General features: G+C 40.6%; 2 protein-coding genes across 5 annotated transcripts in view; one reads left to right on the forward strand and one right to left on the reverse strand.

Annotated features, from left to right (window-relative positions):
* Positions 1-5,937, forward strand: part of RIC1 (RIC1 partner of RAB6A GEF complex) — an 88,490-nt gene extending 82,553 nt beyond the window's left edge. For all 4 annotated transcript variants that reach the window (XM_075278767.1, XM_075278782.1, XM_075278774.1 and 1 more), the window contains exons 24-26: positions 1,063-1,240; positions 2,804-2,992; positions 3,587-5,937. In XM_075278767.1, the coding sequence (XP_075134868.1) occupies positions 1,063-1,240; positions 2,804-2,992; positions 3,587-3,872 (653 nt within the window). In that variant the 3' untranslated portion in view covers positions 3,873-5,937. The remainder of the gene's footprint in view (positions 1-1,062; positions 1,241-2,803; positions 2,993-3,586) is intronic.
* Positions 5,938-16,394: 10,457 nt separating this feature from the next.
* Positions 16,395-17,675, reverse strand: part of ERMP1 (endoplasmic reticulum metallopeptidase 1) — a 33,653-nt gene continuing 32,372 nt past the window's right edge. The window contains exon 15 of the mRNA XM_075278909.1: positions 16,395-17,286. Coding sequence (XP_075135010.1) covers positions 17,122-17,286 — 165 coding nt within the window. The 3' untranslated portion in view covers positions 16,395-17,121. The remainder of the gene's footprint in view (positions 17,287-17,675) is intronic.

A 17,675-nucleotide genomic window follows, 5' to 3' on the forward strand; every position in this document is an offset into this window, starting at 1 on the left:
CTCTAGATATTTCTGAAGTGTAAATACTCGTAATTCTTTATTAAATAACAATTATGGAGCATCACTTCTTAAATTTGTATATTGTACCTTTCCTCTGTTATACCAAAGTAATGCTTGTAAAAAAAAAAGAAAGAAAAGAAAAAAAAAGGGCAAGGAAAGAAACCAACCAGGTCACTGGGTGCTTAAAAATGGCTGGAATAATCTGGTTAGTTGGTATGCTGATAGATCAGGCTTTGGCTTTTATGATTGTTTCTCAAAAAATGAAATCTTAGTCTTGTGTCTGTATTAGACCAGGGCTACATTGCTGCATTTTGTATGTAGTGTTATCAAATGATTTTAACTATTGAGCTTACAGCTGCAGTCCAAATAAGTGCATTGAGTTGTATGCAATCTTGTGGTCTTCAGCTGTCACTCGCTAGTTAAAAATCAATCACTCGCACTGCAAAAAGTCGCAGTCTAGCATAGCCTTACTAAATACTCGAATTACCCATTATGGTGTTCTTACTCGTAGAAAAGGTGGACAGGGCATTCAGTGAAGACTCTGAGAAAAGATGCTTCAGAATTCTTTTTCATAGAAAATGCAATCATTTATTGCTAGGTTCACACTAGGGTTTGGGCCTCAGTAGGAGACTCTGTCCCCCATTCTGCTTAAAATCAGTGGACAGAAAAGTCCTGCAGGGAGGACTTTTCTCTCCACCATTGTTGGTAGAAACTGAGCGGACCCCATCTTGATCTTTGTGTAACCCGTTTTTGATCGGATAGGGTTTACTTCTTTAGGGTCCTCAAGCAGACCCAAAGGATGGAAAATGGAACACTAGTGTTACTTCGACATGTAGAAAAAGTCATGTTTCAGTGTCATAGTAAAAGTTCGTTAGCACATATAAAAGACTGAAAATACCATATTACAAGACTGCATCTCAATTCGGATATATTTAACTTTACACAATCCCTTTAACGTTAGACCTCATAATTGCAGTGTTGAATCAAATTCCCTTACCCCACTCCATACTGTAACTTATTGTGGACTTTGTTTTCTATGTTTTTGAATTTCTGTATTCATAGGGGACGAATGTAGCATTGGTTCAGCCACTGACCTCACTGAAACAAGTTCCATGGTAGATGGGGACTGGACGATGGTGGATGAGAATTTCTCCACCCTAAGTCTGACGCAGTCAGAACTAGAACACATTTCAATGGAGTTGGCCAACAAGGGACCTCACAAATCTCAAGTCCAACTACGGTATGTGGTAGTAGATAATTGCAGCTGAAAGAAAGTGTCCACTCATTGGCAAAAAATAAAAAAAAGAATAACTCTCCAAGAAGTTGGTGGAATCAAATGAAATGTAATGAATGTAACTATATGTAAGTGGTTACAATATTAGAGTGAAAGGAGAAATTTCAGTAAAATTGTACAATTGAAAGGAGATTCTAGTACAAAGTTGGTCCTAGCCTGGATGCAAAATGAGATATGGTTGAACATGGAGGAATACAGGTTCTGTATAGCATTATGTGGCACATTTATCCATAGATGTTGCAGCTGCATCTGCAAATACTGCACTTGTTGTCCCATCTGGTACCATAATTGCCCAATTGGCGATAAATCTAGCAACCAGGGAAGCCAAGGAAGTATTGCAGTCTGGCAGAAGCAATCCCCAATGCATGCGTGACCAATTGTCAGTCTACCCAGATTATCACACCAGCAGTTGGTGCAGTGTGTTTTCTAACAGCATAGGAAGGATTGAAGCTCACCACAAGGCTTTCATACTTGAACCCGGTTATTACATAAGTCAAAAGCTGGGTTTGTCACTAAAGAACTATACATTTCCTGTCCATAGCACTCCAGGTCTCTACTGCAGATTAAGGCAATGGTAAATGGCTGTCAGTGGCAGGAAATAAAATGGCTGCTGTGACACTTAATTTCCTTCTGCAAAGTGCCTAGGAATGGCCCAAGCAAAGACAGTGAAAATGAGCATGCCTCCTGTGTCTGGTTAGTAGACAAGGAAACTGGAAGCTGCACATGCATGTCAGTGGATCAAACAATCCTCCCTACTGGTGATCTGTCTGTGTAATCCCGAGTCTGTTCACCATCTCTGCCTGCCTTCACATAATCATTGCTCCCAACACCAAGGCCTAGATGGCGGGCAATCTATTAAACCGACCATCCTCCTTCTCTTTGAGAGGAGGTGCATCACTAAACAAAGTTTGTCAACTTTGCAGAATGTCTTCTGGTGTATCAAAGATGTATGTCTAGCAGTCACCAAAAAGTACACTACCCAAAAGTAGCATTTGTGAACATTTTTATAGAGCAAGAATCCATGTCTAATCACACCACATTTAATCATTTATATCTCTGCCAGCCTGTTGCGTTCACATCGGCATTGTGTAGTCCATTGCTCAGGTCTGTCAGACAATCAGAACAACAGACAGGCGAACCGCTGAAACCGCAAACAGTGGTGTCCGGGGGACCCCTTTTACTACAGTGGAATCTGTTGGGTGTCTGTTCTTTTAAACTGAAAATACTTGCAGCACTTTTTTGTCCAGTGATTTTTCGATGTTCCAAAGGAAACTGTGATACATATCTGAACCCAGCCTTAGATATAACTGCATGCTAAATTTTGCAGCAATCTGACATTTCTATCTGGGTGAGATGTATGTAGGTATTTATTTTATTTTAAATAGTCTATTCATAGGAAATTCCATTGAGACTTATTTGTATATACAGTATGCATACAGTATTTTATGATTACTGTCTTTCCATAGCACTGTAAGTCTAATGAAGCTGTTTATTGTTTTTATATTCTAGTTACCTGTTGCATGTCTTCATGGAGGCAGGCTGCCTAGAGTGGTGTGTGATCATTGGTCTTATTCTACGAGATTCTTCAGTCATTAACCAAGTGTTAAACTTTTTGCAATGCCCTGAAGTTGCAGAGGAGATGTTACAGGGCATTCAGAATGGAATCCAGGCTGTGGATGTCTGGGCACTCAATGACTGGTGAGTTTAAACACTTAGCCGCAAAGCTCTTATCATGGTCTTGCATTGTAGCAGAACCCCTTGCCATACTCTGACATACATATGTCATTGTATGCAGTTCCATAAAGGGCTTTTCCATCAGTGAAACTGCATGCTCATCAACACTCCATTCACATGGATCACTTGGGGTAACTTGTGAGCACTTGTATTCTTGTTCCCTGGGAGTCTGTATAGTAAGAAAACCCTTCAATGCACAGTAGCGTACAGTTATGTCATGGCGACCTTACAGGCCCATCTGCTGTGATTTGACATCTGCAGTGTTGCCTTAAAACTGGAAGACCTTTATCCTGTTATCACTGGCATTGGGCTTACACCTGGGTATGTCTATCTGTTCTTCTGGTCCATCGGAAAACTGGAAAAATGGGTCTGTTCTGTGAAGGGCACAAATGAACTATTATATGGTCTGTCGGATATATGTCATTTTAACTTAAATTGCTGGACAAAAAAGTCTGACTTGCAGGATTTTTTTCCTCCAGCAATTTTAGACAGAGCTGGGACCCCAGCCTCATCTGTTTGTGACTGTTGTTTCATGTTATGTTCTGCATTTCTCTGCAGCCCTGGATACAAGCCATTTCTAAACATAATAAAACCTCAACTTCAGAAGCTAAGTGAAGTCGCAGTGGAACAAGTGCAACCTGAAGCTTTTCAGCCCACAGTCATCTCAAAGGTCACCGAGCAGTCTAGTCCCAGAGCAGAGGATAACCGCAGCTCCACCAGCCACAGTACCAGCCCTCAGAGTGACACAGGCAGCTGTAACGTCAGCAGACATGAGGAGAATGTGTCAAGACAAGAGCAAGACGAAGCTCTTCAAGAGGGAAGTTATGACTGCGTTATCTCTTAAAGCTGAGGGAACTTCTCAGGCTGCAAACACAACAGTATTATGGACTGCATCAATGTGGCTGGTCACAAAGCTGACAGTTTTAATGGGTGTGAAAACAACTTCATTTTCTCAGTGGTTTCCAAGAAACCATAACTCAGCAAATTTAAAGCCTTATGTTTTTGTCTTGTTTTGTATATTTTTTTTTCTTAAATACATTTTTATTCTTATTAATGAGAACTTACGACAGTGTACATGTGGAATCACCTGGTCCTATACCCTGGATACAAAGCTGTGCTAAGCTGTATGATAAGAGGATAAACGTACGAGTGTGTGTGAGAAGCACAGTAAAGAGGCCTCCACTATACAAAATCTGGAAAAATTACCCATCAGTGTAAAAAGACGTGGCGCAACAGGTTATTTCACATTTGGAGCGGTTCCAGAGTATCCACTTCAACCACTTATTTATTTAATCTTCACATAACACAGCAACCGTCTTCATAAGTGTTTGGGTCTCCTCCGTTTTTGGGAGGAGTAAGAGGAATCCGTGTAGGCTGCTGGAATCTTGACTTGTCATCCAGTTTGATGGGTCAGCGGAGCAGGCTTTTGAGATTGCTGAACATTTGGGTGCTATGATCTTTCTTTCATACATCTGAGGTTTGGTATTACAGTGTAAATAATGTGCATTTTTTGTGAATACTTCTCTCTAAGCATTATAAAGATTGCAGTTTTATTATGAACTTCTAAGGTAAAGTTGCAGGTTCCTCAGCGTCAGCCTGCCACTAGCTGGAAAGCCATTTTTTTTGCACTTTGCAACGGACACGACACTCTGTAATATCACGTCATCATCAGCTACACTGTGCTTCTACAAAATCTTCATTTTAACTACTGTGACTGACCCCAGAACAAATCCTTCTGTTGTCTAGCATTTTAAATAAGGTACAATAAGGTTTTTATTTATTACCTTTGTACAATAATTCACTTGAACATAGGTGTGGTTTTTTTGGTTTCAGTTTTTTTTTTTTGTTGTAAATAAAGTCAGCAATTATGTTCCATGATATCAGCAATTTCAATTTCAGCTATAGGCAAAAATGTATTTTTGACCTTTTTAATACATCTATGACTACCACCTTATTTTACCTTCCGTAACTTATCAGTGCTTGGATGGAAAATCTGAACATACATATATGCATTGTGAAATTCTTCTCATTGTTGATGTCCCCAGATCTAAAAAAGCTAAGGCTGTATCCTTGCATTACAGTATTACGATATAGATATGTCTGTCTGTACTGTGTGATTTGAAAGAGGAGGAAAAAAAAGCATATGTATTATTTTATACAAGACATACATGTTTATTTTTATAATAGATCTATTTGATTATTATGTGGACCAAATGTTTCTAGTAACACATCTGAATGTGGTAAAAGATGAAGGGTGATGGTAACAACACAGGTTTCACAATGACTGAGGTAGCAGTGCTTGTAGCTTAGGCTACCTGCACTTGTACAGATATGATCCAGAAAATATAGACCATTTTCCCTTCATTTCCTGCACCAAATCTGGTCCAGAGACTCAGACTCCCTCTATCATAGTGATCTATGATGCTAAAAGTCCCTGCCTTCCTGTAGTTCTACTGTCTCATACATACAGTAGGCTATAGAGGAGCCACAGACTTTTAGCTCCTCGATTACCATGGTGCAGGGAGTCGGTTTCTTGATCAGGCTGTTTTCCAGACCTTTTGTTTGTGCACATATTCAGGGGTCCTTCATTACTCAATTATAGTATGAACATGTCTAACTTGTGGATAATTGAGGCTCAACAAGTCGTTATTACCATCGTAGACATTTACGACATATCCACTGGATACATCTTGTGTGTTTTATAGGTTCAAGTGCCCCATTTGTCACCCACGTTTATCTTAAGTGGGTTTTGGGGACCATCCCTTAGCAGCAATGAATAGAGCAGTAGACAAGCATGAGTGTCTCTCCCAATTAACTTCTATTGGAGTACCGAAAACGGCTGAATGCTTACTTTGCAGGGTACAGAGCTCCCTTAGGAGGCATTCACATGGAGTAACGCGGTGCTGATTCTGGCATGATAACTTGCATCAGGATCAGCACTGCAAAAAAGAATCTCATTGACTTCAATGGGTTCCGTTTAACGCGCGTAACACATTGAAATCAATGGGAGGCTTTTTATACCATTGATTTCAATGTGTTATGCACGTTAAACGGAACCCATTGAAGTCAATAGGATTCTTTTTTGCAGCGCTGATTCTAATGCGAGTTATCATGCCAGAATCAGCACTGCATTACTCTGTGTGAATGTCCCCTTAGAAATGAATGGAGAAAACCTTGCATGCATAGCCACCTATGTATTTATACTAGCCTCCAGATGGTGTTCCCCAACCTCCATCCTGAAATAGAGTTGTGGGTTCTGTTTCTAAGACAATAATGGCATATCCTCTAAACATCTGCACTTAAATAACGCCTTTGTTACTGGAGTAAATCTGAAATGTAAAGAATGTATTCCTAGAAAAAGGATTATAATAACCATTGTAGGCAAAAAAAAAAAATATATAGAATTATTGATGTTAACAGCAGTAACACTTAAGAGAAACTGTTCTAAAATTCTTTACAAACCTGTTTAAGCTCCAAATTATTTGGAGTCATTCTAAAGATTGGTGATTTCAGAAGCCCAGTACATGTCATATAAGAAGTATGTTAGAAAATGGATAATACATTGTTCTGAAACCTGTGCTTGATTTCTTATTGCCCTTTCCTCTTTTTCAATATCATGTTGGATTTTTTTTTTCTTCCAGACACATTTCTGCATTCTCCTACAGTCTAGGGACAAACATCTGGAGATTGTTACATTGCTCAATGCACAATTCTGTCAGACACTAATTCAAATAAGTGCAATAAATTATTAACGTAATAAAGCTATCATAACTTGCTTTTCAATACATCTGACTTGTAGTTGTTTTGTTTTTTATTTGACCTTCATTTTTGTAAGTGTTGCTTATAGGAATTCCATCATATGCAAACTGTGTTATAAAGAGGTAATTGCTCATCGGGTGAACCATTTTGATAGGCACACCACCTATCCATGGCTTGTATGTGGTATTGCAGTTTAACCTGCATTCTGTGTAGAAAGAGTTTTATTTTTTATTTTTATTTTTTTGCTTAAAGGCGCTCTATCATTGGGAAAAGTCATTTTTAACTAAGCACATACATACATAGCCTTTAGAAAGGCTATTTCACACGTACCTTTTGTATGTAAATCACCTCAGTAGTTTTTGAATGACCCGTTTTTATTCCGATGCTAATTAGGCTCCAGCGAGCACTGGAAGTCTCAGTAGCACTCCTCTCTATATGCTGTGTGTGTGTGAGCAGGGAGAGGAGTCAGAAGGAACAGAAGCCTGTGCTGTATACACATGAGAGAGACAGTGCTTGCTGAGATTTCCGGGTGCATGCTGGAGGCTAATTAGCATGTGAATACAAACGGGCTCATTCAAAACTACTGAGACTATTTACATACAAAAGGTAGGTGTGGAATAGCCTTTCTAAAGGCTATGCAAGTATGTGCTTAGTTAAAAATGACTTTCCCAATGATAGAGCCCCTTTAACCCCTTCCCGACATGCGCTGTAATAGTACGGCGCATGTCGGGTCTGTAACTATGGCGACCACCATAGCCACAAAGTGTCTACTGCTTTAAGCCTCCCCGGACCGATCGGAGGCATTAACCCCTCCGGCGCCGGAGGTGTCATTTTCCCGGCAGCGCATGGGCGCCGCCATTTTGCCGGTGATCACCGACTCCTGGAGCATGCTCCAGGGCCGACGTCACGTTGCCATGACAGCCGGGAGCCTTTACAAGGCTCCCAGGCTTGTCTGCAAATTCTCTCTTTTGCAGGCTGGTCTATGCAGCCTGCAAAAGAAAGGATGATTTATTGCAATGCATTAGCATTGTAATGCATTGCATTAGTGATCAGACCCCCTGGGGTTCAACACCCCTAGGGGGTCTAATAAATGCAAAAAAAAAAATTTAAAGTAAAAAAAAAAAAATATAAAAAGTATTAAAAGTTCAAATAAACCCCCCTTTCCCTAGAACACATATAAAAGTAGTTAAAGGGGCTCTATCAGCAAAATCATGCTGATAGAGCCCCACATATGCGTGAATAGTCTTTAAAAAGGCTATTCAGGCACCGCTAATGTTATATTAAACTACCCTACCCCCACCCCCCCCCCCCCATTTTAAAATAATAACCTAAAAAAGAATGTGCTCTACTTACGGATCGTGCACGCTGGGCGGGCATTCAGGGTGTGTCTTCATCTTCCTCCACGCCTCTTCTTCCTCCGATGTCCTCCGGTCCCGTCCTCCTCCAGCGCTCGCGACGGACATTGATAAAAAAAAAAAAAAAAATAGCCTGGGCGCATGCGCAGTAGCCGTAGTAGAAGCCGCATGCTACTGCGCATGCGCCCAGGCCATCAATGTCCGTTCGCGAGCGCCGGAGGAAGACGGGACCTGAGGACATCGGAGGAAGAAGATGCGTGGATGAAGATGAAGACACACCCTGAATGCCCGCCCAGCGTGCACGATCCGTAAGTAGAGCACATTCTTTTTTAGGTTATTATTTTAAAACTGGGGGGTAGTTTAATATAACATTAGCGGTGTCTGAATAGCCTTTTTAAAGGCTATTCACGCATATGTGGGGCTCTAGCAGCATGATTTTGCTGATAGAGCCCCTTTAAAAACTGTGAAACACATACACGTTAGGTATCCCCGCGTCCGAAATCGCCCGCTCTACAAATCTATAAATATATTTTTCCTGTTCGGTAAACGCCGTAGCGGGAAAAATAGTCAAAAGTGCCAAACCGCAGTTTTTTCACTGATAAAAATTTGAATAAAAAGTGATCAAAGCAATAACATTTCCCGAAAATGGTAGAACTACAAAGTACACCCGGCCCCGCAAAGAAAGACGCCCTATGCATCCCCGTACAATTGCGTATAAAAAAAAGTTACGGCCATCGGAATATGGCGACTTTTAGAAAAAAAAAAATTAACAGTTTTGGATTTTTTTTTTAAGGGGTCAAAATGTAAATAAAACCATATAAATTTGGTATCCCTGGAACTGTACCGAAACACAATACAGGGGACATGTCATTTTGGCTGCACAGTGAACTCCGTAAAACCAAAGCCCGTAAGAAAGTCACAGAAATGCATTTTTTCTTCAAATCCACCCCATTCTGAATTTTTTTTTCCTGCTTCCCAGTACATTATACAGAATATTAATGGTGGCATCATGAAGAAAAATTTGTCCCGCAAAAATTAAGACCTCATATGGCTCTGGGAGCGGAGACATAAAAAAAGCTATGGGGTTTAGAAGGAGGGGAGTCAAAAACGAAAAATGAAAATCAAAAAATGCCATCGGTGGGAAAGGGTAAAGGGTCTAATAGAGATAGCAAGTATGTACATTCCCCAAACATCATTTATTTTATGCATCAGCATATTACACAGAACTAGGCGTCCCATTGGAACAAAGGAAGAGAGCAAATCCAGCAGCCGATTGCACCAAAAGTAAAATGTAACTTTTAATTAAATAAGCATCTTACAAAGGTATAAAAACACATGGGAAAAGAAACCCCATGTGATTACCGGAATCCTGGCTAAAGGTATCACATTGTGGGGATAACGTCTATCCTTAGGGAGAGACCACCTTCTCAGGTGTGTGGAGACTTATACAGCCATAGTTGCTCCACTGCAAAGGAACATGGGAAGAACATGCAAATCTGTCTCCCAAGATGTAAACAGGGAGACAGTGCCTCTGTTATGCTGCCCTCTGTAGCAAGCACCCTGAACAACATGCCCAACTTCCCAGAAGCCTTTACTGCTTGATGCGAGGTTATAACTAAATCTAGGCTGCGCTGATGAAGTCCAAAGAGACAGAAACGGTGCCTTCCGTAGCTGAGAAATTGATTTGGTTATAACCTCGCATCATGCAGTAAAGGCTTCTGGGAAGTCGGGCATGTTCAGGGTGCTTGCTATAGAGGGCAGCATAACAGAGGCACTGTCTCCCTGTTTACATCTTAGGAGACAGATTTGCATATTCTTCCCATAAAGGTATCACATCAGCTTAGTGTGACTAAGACCTGCTTGGCAGACCTTGTTTTCCCAGATTCAGAAGATGACAAAGAAAAATTTCAACTAGATAGGCATCTTAGATCCAGGAGGGCGTCTCTGAAACATGAGACTAAACATCATGTTGATGTGCAAGGAAAACTTTCTCACACCTTTGGAGGCAGCAGGGCTGGGTAGCAGCCAGCTTAAGATTCTGCCCAAGATCTATGGAACCAGAAGAACTGTAACTTTTAAAGAGGACTTTTCATCAGATTGGGCACAGGCAGTTCTATATACTGCTGGAAAGCTGACATTGCACTGAATTCAGCGCACTGTCAGCTTTCCCGATCTGTGCCCCGGGTAAAGAGCTATCAGTCCCGGTACCGTAGCGATTTACAGTCAGAAGGGCGTTTCTGACAGTTAGTCAGGGACGCCCTTCTGCCCAGCAGCGCCTATCGCGCTGCACAGTGTGAGTGGGGAGGAACGCCCCCTCCCTCTGCTCACAGTGCTCGCCCATAGACGAGTATTATCAGGAGAGGGAGGGGGCGTTCCTCCCCGCTCCACAGCACAGCGCGATAGGCGCCGCGAGGCAGAAGGGCGTCCCTGGCTAACTGTCAGAAATGCCCTTCTGACTGTAAAGTGCTACGGTATCGGGACCAATAGCGCTTTACCCGGGGCACAGATCAGGAAAGCCGACAGTGCGCTGAATTCAGCGCACTGTCAGCTTTCCAGCAGTATATAGAACTGCCTGTGCCCAATCTGATGAAAGGTCCACGTTAAGGTTTTTGTCCCTTTTTTTTGTTGTTGTTTATAATTAGAGATGAGCGAACACTGTTCGGAACAGCTGTTCTGAACAGCACGCTCCCATAGAAATGAATGGAAACGGCCAGCCGCCGGCAAAGTCTGCGTACCAGGTGCTTCCATTCATTTCTATGGGAGCGTGCTGTTCGGATCGGCTGTTCCGAACAGTGTTCGCTCATCTCTATTTATAATGCTTTTGTTTAGCCTCCTTTTGTAACTACTGAATGTTTTGTATTAAAGCATTCCCTGTAATGTTGGTTCCTGTATGTTCTACAGATCCATTGCCTTTAAGTGTGTTTGCTGTTTGACTGTTAGACAAATGTGTATGCGAGTTGGGTTCCTAGTAGCCAAATCAGTACATGTATCCCTGGTACACGCTGCCACCACCTACTGATTTGGTATAGTAGAAAATTCACTCATGTTTGCACATGTCTCTTTAACAGTCAGATGGCAACACACTTTAAGGGTGCGTTCACACAATGTAAAATGGAGCACAAGCTGGCACGTATACGCGTGTCAGCATTTTGCGCGCTCAAAAAAATCCCATTGATTTCAATGGGAGTTACGAGCGTATATGCCGCGTTATTTTGCGCCCGTAATTCTTGCGGGCGCAAAATAACGCAGCGTATACACTCGTAACTCCCATTGAAATCAATGGGATCTTTTTGAGTGCGCAAAATGCTGACACGCGTATACGTACCAGCTTGCGCTCCATTTTATATCGTGTGAACGCACCCTAAGGCTGAGGAACCACGCTGCAAAAACAGCCTTTTTTTTTTTTGTTGTTGTTGCAGATTTTGCAAGGGGTTTTTTTGAGTCAAAGTCAAAAATGGCTACAAAATGGGAATATAGGAAGTACTTATAGTGGCATGCAAAAGTTTGGACACCCGTGATCAAAATGATTGTTATTGTGAAGAGTTAAGCAAGTTGAAGAGAGAATGATCTTCTAAAGGCATAACATTACAGATGACACATTCACAATATAGTTTTTTGGGAAAAAAATTCATATTTTACATTTTCAAAATAACAAAAAATGGCAACTTAATTGATGTGATCAATTTGGCTCCCTGAAAGCTGTTGTAAGTAGGAATAAGTAGAAGATGGATCGCTACTGTTTTATGTTTTCCATTTTACACCAGGCCCTGCCTGCTCTTAAGACTCACCAAACTTAGTTTAAGGATCGGGAATTATGGAAACCAACTTTTTTTTTTTTTTCCCTTCTTGCTCTTTTTTTTTTTTTCCCCTTCTTGCTCTTTTTTTTTTTTTCCCCCTTCTTACTTTCCCACAGGCACCTGCACTTGCAGCATGGAGTAATATAGGAAGACACTAGTATAACCGTTTTCTGTAAAGACATGATAATCGCTCTGTAGATGGGCCTATGAGTTTCCAAATAATTCTGCTTCTGGTGTCAATACAAGCAGGGGGGATTCAGGTGGTGGTTCCTGGTTTGTTTTGTTTAATTTTTACGGTTGTAGCCTGTTGTCATTGTGCACACCTCTATAATTGGTTTGGGGTAAACATGCAGTATTTTTCAAGTACCTAGTGAACGAACTACTTTGTGTATTATATACTACTGATGTGTATTCTGGCTTTTAATGATGACAGGGAGAAAGCCTGGAGATTGTGTGGGGACACCAAAAGGCGCTTGCTGACATGGTTATTTTCTCAGCTCTCCAAACATGGACAGTGATCAAAGATGAACCAAAAAAACCAAACACATTTATAGTATTTGCACAGTAATCTGAGACACAGAAGACTCCGATCATTGCTCCAAGCCCTTAGCCATCTCCAGCCACTGAGAACAGGGAGCATTTACTTCTCTCAGTGGTATGATGCCATCCAATGGAGTACCGTAAAACGGCAGATGTACTGGAATAAATCCCTTTAGTGATTATTTTTTGTTTGTTTTAACTGTAAAAGGCATACTGGCCGTCAATAGGGGGTTAAACCATTGCAAGCGGTTTTTGATATGCTTTGAGGTGTTGCAATGGATATCAATACAACAGATATTACAATTGTTTCTCAATTTGGTCATAAATTTTACAAGTTTATTGCGATAACTGAAACAGAAAATAAGGCGCTCTGTGGAAAAATTTTAGCAGCTGATGCAGTAATTTAACAGATAACATGGTTATAGAGGAGTTATACAGCCATAAAAAGTTTACAACAAATGTCACAAAATATAGATCTGGTCAGCAAATCACATAGAATTCAAGTATGAACAAAACAGTCAATTAAAATCAAATGAATAAAACAAAAGATACAAGCAGAAAACTAATCCTCATGCAGAATGGGATACATCCATGCATTTCAGAGCATTAAAGGAGTTACCTCCTAGCCAGTGACTAAAATGCTGATCAACGGGAACCTCCACCGATCACATGATGGGAGTCCCATTGCCCCACCTGAACTGAGTGGCAGGCCACACGTATGCACAGCTGCTCCATTCACTGTCTCTGGAACATCTTCTCTCAAGGGTGCATTCACATGAAGGAAAATGGTGCTGAATTTGGTGTGGAAATTCAGCCCTCAAAAAAAAAAAAAAAACACCTCATTGACTTCAATGAGTTCCTTTTTCTGCTAGCAGACTTTCAGTTCTTTGGCAAGGAAAAAATCTGCTTCTGGAATTAGGAAATTTGCCAATTACACGTGGATTTTCTGCCTCCCGTCCGTTTTTGCAGGCAGAATCCGCCTGAAGTTTTTTGTTTGTTTTTTTTCCACGTTAGCAGAAAAAAATCCGCTAGTAGGAGGAAGAGAAAACAAAAAAAAAAAAAAAGCTAGCAGAACCCATAGACCTTTATGGGGAGGCATTTTTTCCCACGTGGATTCTGACACGGATTCAGTGCCAAAATCCTCGCCAGAAAACTGTGCATGGACCCTAAAGGTTAGTTCACACGGTGGCAAGGAGGCGGATTTTGACAGCGGATTTCGCCTCAAAATCCACCTCCATACAATGGTCTATGGAGACCACTAGCGGCAAAAAAGCAGCAAGCTGCCCTTTCTTTAGGCGGATTCCGCGGCTCGCAACCTCTGGAGTTGGCCCATTCATTTGAGCCAACTCCGGAGGGGGAGGCCACGACTGCGATGGGCATGGCAGGCGGGTTTTGACCCGAGAGTGACGCTGCTCCCCGCGTCACTCTCGGTGCCAAAATCCGCCCCCTGTGTGAACGAGTCCTAAGGGTAATGACTTTTTTTTTTTTTTTTTTTTTCCCCACTAGTGGAAAAACTTCGCTAGTGAAAAAAAAAAAAAAGCTAGCAGAACACAGAACTCTATGGTGAGGCTTTTTTTAGAGGCGGATTCTGACGCAGATTCAGCAAAATCCTTGCCAAAAAAACTCTGTGTGCAATTGATCCTTATAGCTATATGTTGTCTTTTATCACTCCTAGAAATCTAAGAATAAACTGACAACTGGCAAAGAAGGATTTGTGACAGCACTCCAAACAATTATATCCAGATAATTAGTCACATCATAGGAAAAAAAAAAATGTATACCATAATTCAGTTTTCCAATACTACTGCAACATTTCAGTAGTAAGTCCCTTCATCAGGCATAGGCATAGGAGTTGAAGGACATGTGACGCCTCAAGACTAGAGATGAGCGAAGACTGTTCGGATCAGCCCATAGAAATGAATGGAAGCACCTGGCACGGCGACCGGCAAAGTGTACGTGCCAGGTGCTTCCATTCATTTCTATGGGAGCGTGCTGTTCGGAACGGCTGATCCGAACAGTGCTCGCTCATCTCTACTCAAGACCCATCAAGAAATTCCTCCACATGACCACCCCAATTAATTTTTTTTGAGACGTCACATCGCCTTGCACTCCTATGCCTGATGGAGGGACTCAATCCCAAAACATTGCAGCAGTATTTTATAACTGAATTGTATACGCTTTCCTATGATCTGACTACTGATAATAAGTCATCTGCCGCTAATTCTTTGGAGCGTCATCACAAATCCTTCTTTATACATTGAATTGAGAGTTTGGTCAGTTCCTACAGTGATCGTGCACCCAATGATTTTGTGTCAGTCAAGCATTGCCCTACACCCTTTCTCTTGTTCTAAACTGACAACTGGGAGATACTTTATTTATTATAAAATGTGTGTACTTATGCAGTCAAGCCTGGTAAATGAGAAAGGCTTAGCCAAAACACATCTTGCAGTAACACTTGCATTTTTATATATAAGCACAGAATCAATGAAATGAGTGCCAGGATTCTTCTGGTAGGTACGGCCGAAATAACTGGACAGGGTCAGACTCTGCAGGGACACATCCTGTGCTGGTAATACTCGGTTATCAATTTATTCATACATTTATAATAGGAATAGCAGAGGAACAATACACTATGTACTACAACACAAATGCCATAAAGAGCAGACAGGTTGAGTTTATTAAAAAAAAAAAAACACAAATTTTTGGATAAATCAATAGTGCAGAGAGAGAGAGAATTAAATGAGTTATTTCTGTTGGAATCTGTGTTGTGAAATAGAATTGTCTCGCTCCTTTGAGGAACTCCTTATTTCCCCCTCACCATAGACTTCTATTGTACAGATTTGATCAGTGGCAGTAGGTGACAAATAAGTGAAGCGACAGGCACTATGGATGTATGCAAAATAAAAAAATAAAGTTTAGCAGACAGGCTTAAGTGCAAAACCATGTGGCCATTAACAACTAACAATTTTAACAGTCTAACAGACTGTTAGCAGCAATTTGAGATATGGCAGTGATTGACCCCTAAAAAAAATATATAAAAAAAAAAAAATATTCAGAAACATTTATCCTGAGGTATTAACTCCTTTAAAAATGTAATAAAAAAAAAAAAGAAAAGAAATAATCCTCATTTATTTTTATTGATTAGGTGATTCATGATACAGAAATTTTTCATATTAATTTGAATTTTTATTTATTTTTTTTAGAGAGGTTGTCCTGACATGCTTTTATAGTGTGTGCATATACTTAGTAAAACAGATCAGAAATGCAGCATCTTTTCTCATAAATCTGAATTGTGCTTGCTCCCAGTTATCTCCCATGGAAATGTATGAATAAATGGACAACTGAAATTTCTGTGACTTTGCTAATGGCGGGTGTCTCTCTGATACTGTTCGGACTGGCTGAGCAGTGCTATAGGGTAAAGACACATATGCTGGTGGTGCTGGATCTATTAGGGTGCATGCACACTACGTAACGCCGGGCGTGTATGAGAGCCGTACACGCCGGCATTACGGCAGACTGCCGAACACTTCCCATTCACTTCAATGGGAGCGCTCGTAACAGCGGCGTTTACGAGCGCTCCCATTGAAGTGAATGGGAAGTGTTCGGCAGTCTGCCGTAATGCCGGCGTGTACGGCTCTCATACACGCCCGGCGTTACGTAGTGTGCATGCACCCTTAAGGTGCATTCACACTGAGTAAACGCTAGCTTATTTTGTAGAGTAAAATTACACTTGTAAATTTTGCTATCCCATTGACTTCAATGACATTTTACAGGCGTATTTTTTACAGGCGTATTTTTACACTTGTAAAAAAATATCATTGAAGTCAATGGGATAGCAAAATTTACAAGTGTAATTTTACTCTACAAAATAAGCTAGCGTTTACTCAGTGTGAATGCACCCTTAGACTGTTAAATCTATCACAAGAGTAATAAAAGAAGGGCACAATGCAGTTTTAAGAAAAGACGCTCCAGCAATGAAGTTTCATAGCAACTGCAAGTGTCTGCTATAGGAGAATTAACATGTCCTTTTTAAATATGGCTGCAGTGGAATCCTTGTTAAATGACCAAATACAAAATCTCAAAGTGGTTTTTGGGTATTGCCTCCAGGATGTATTTTGTAAAGCTAATGTAAAGAGAGGAGCCTCTTTATGGATAAGCCAATTTCTGCTTTCCATGTATTACATCATATATGACAATGCAGGAATCAAACAGCAGCAGCTTGTAAGACACTGCACATAAACCATTAGGACTAGCTGCTCCAGTATACAGTATAATACATGCAGAACACGTAATATTAGCTTAGACCACAGACATGATGTAAACAGGGTTATTCCAGTGTGAAAAATATTACAAACTCCATATATAATGTTCTTCTTTGCATGTCAGTAACTCAAAATACGCAGAGTATATTCAAGTTCAATGTTTATCCAGAATTGTTTTCTGTGTCCTCTAGAAAATTCAGTGCAGTTTGGAGGACCTTGAAATCAACCAACTCCCCAAATATCAGAAGTAGTATCGGCGGTGGTCCACTTGTCTTTGCAAGTCGTATAGTAAATGCTTTTTCCATAATCCCTTCACCTTAGCATTGGTGCTATAGTACATGCACATACAAGCACTAGAGTGATGCTTGCACAGAAAGACATCAATACACATACTGCTTATATGAACTGACCCAGCTGGACGGAAAACTCCAGTTTGGGAATCTCTGCTGTAAAGAGTCAAGTTCAGGCGAGTGTTGATTCTCCCCAAAGAAATAATGTGAAGCAGCTGCAATGGTGACCATTCCATCGAGGTGTCCATCTGAACACTGGAAAAGAAGAATAGTCAAGAGCTATGTGATATATTACCAGACAGTTTATTAAAAAAATAAATAAAAATGGACAACCGTGCATTTATTCTCATTTTATTCACTTTCTGTTTTTCTCTCCTTTTTTAAAAAAATTTTTACCGTTCAATATTCCTGTTTAATATTTTTCCGTTTATGGAAACAAACTCTACTTTCTATTTAATATGACAAGTAATATGACATACGAAATGATATACGAGAAGCTGGAGGAAGTTAAAAAAAAAAAATAAACTCAGGGTGGAATTGTAAATAAAATCACAGATGTGCCATTTTCTGGCAGTTTTTGTTTTTTGCCATATTGAGACACTTGTAACCTTACTCTATTTCTATGTAAGCCCCCTGGCATACGA

This window comes from Leptodactylus fuscus, chromosome 1, assembly GCF_031893055.1.
Source record: "Leptodactylus fuscus isolate aLepFus1 chromosome 1, aLepFus1.hap2, whole genome shotgun sequence".
NCBI lineage: Eukaryota > Metazoa > Chordata > Amphibia > Anura > Leptodactylidae > Leptodactylus > Leptodactylus fuscus.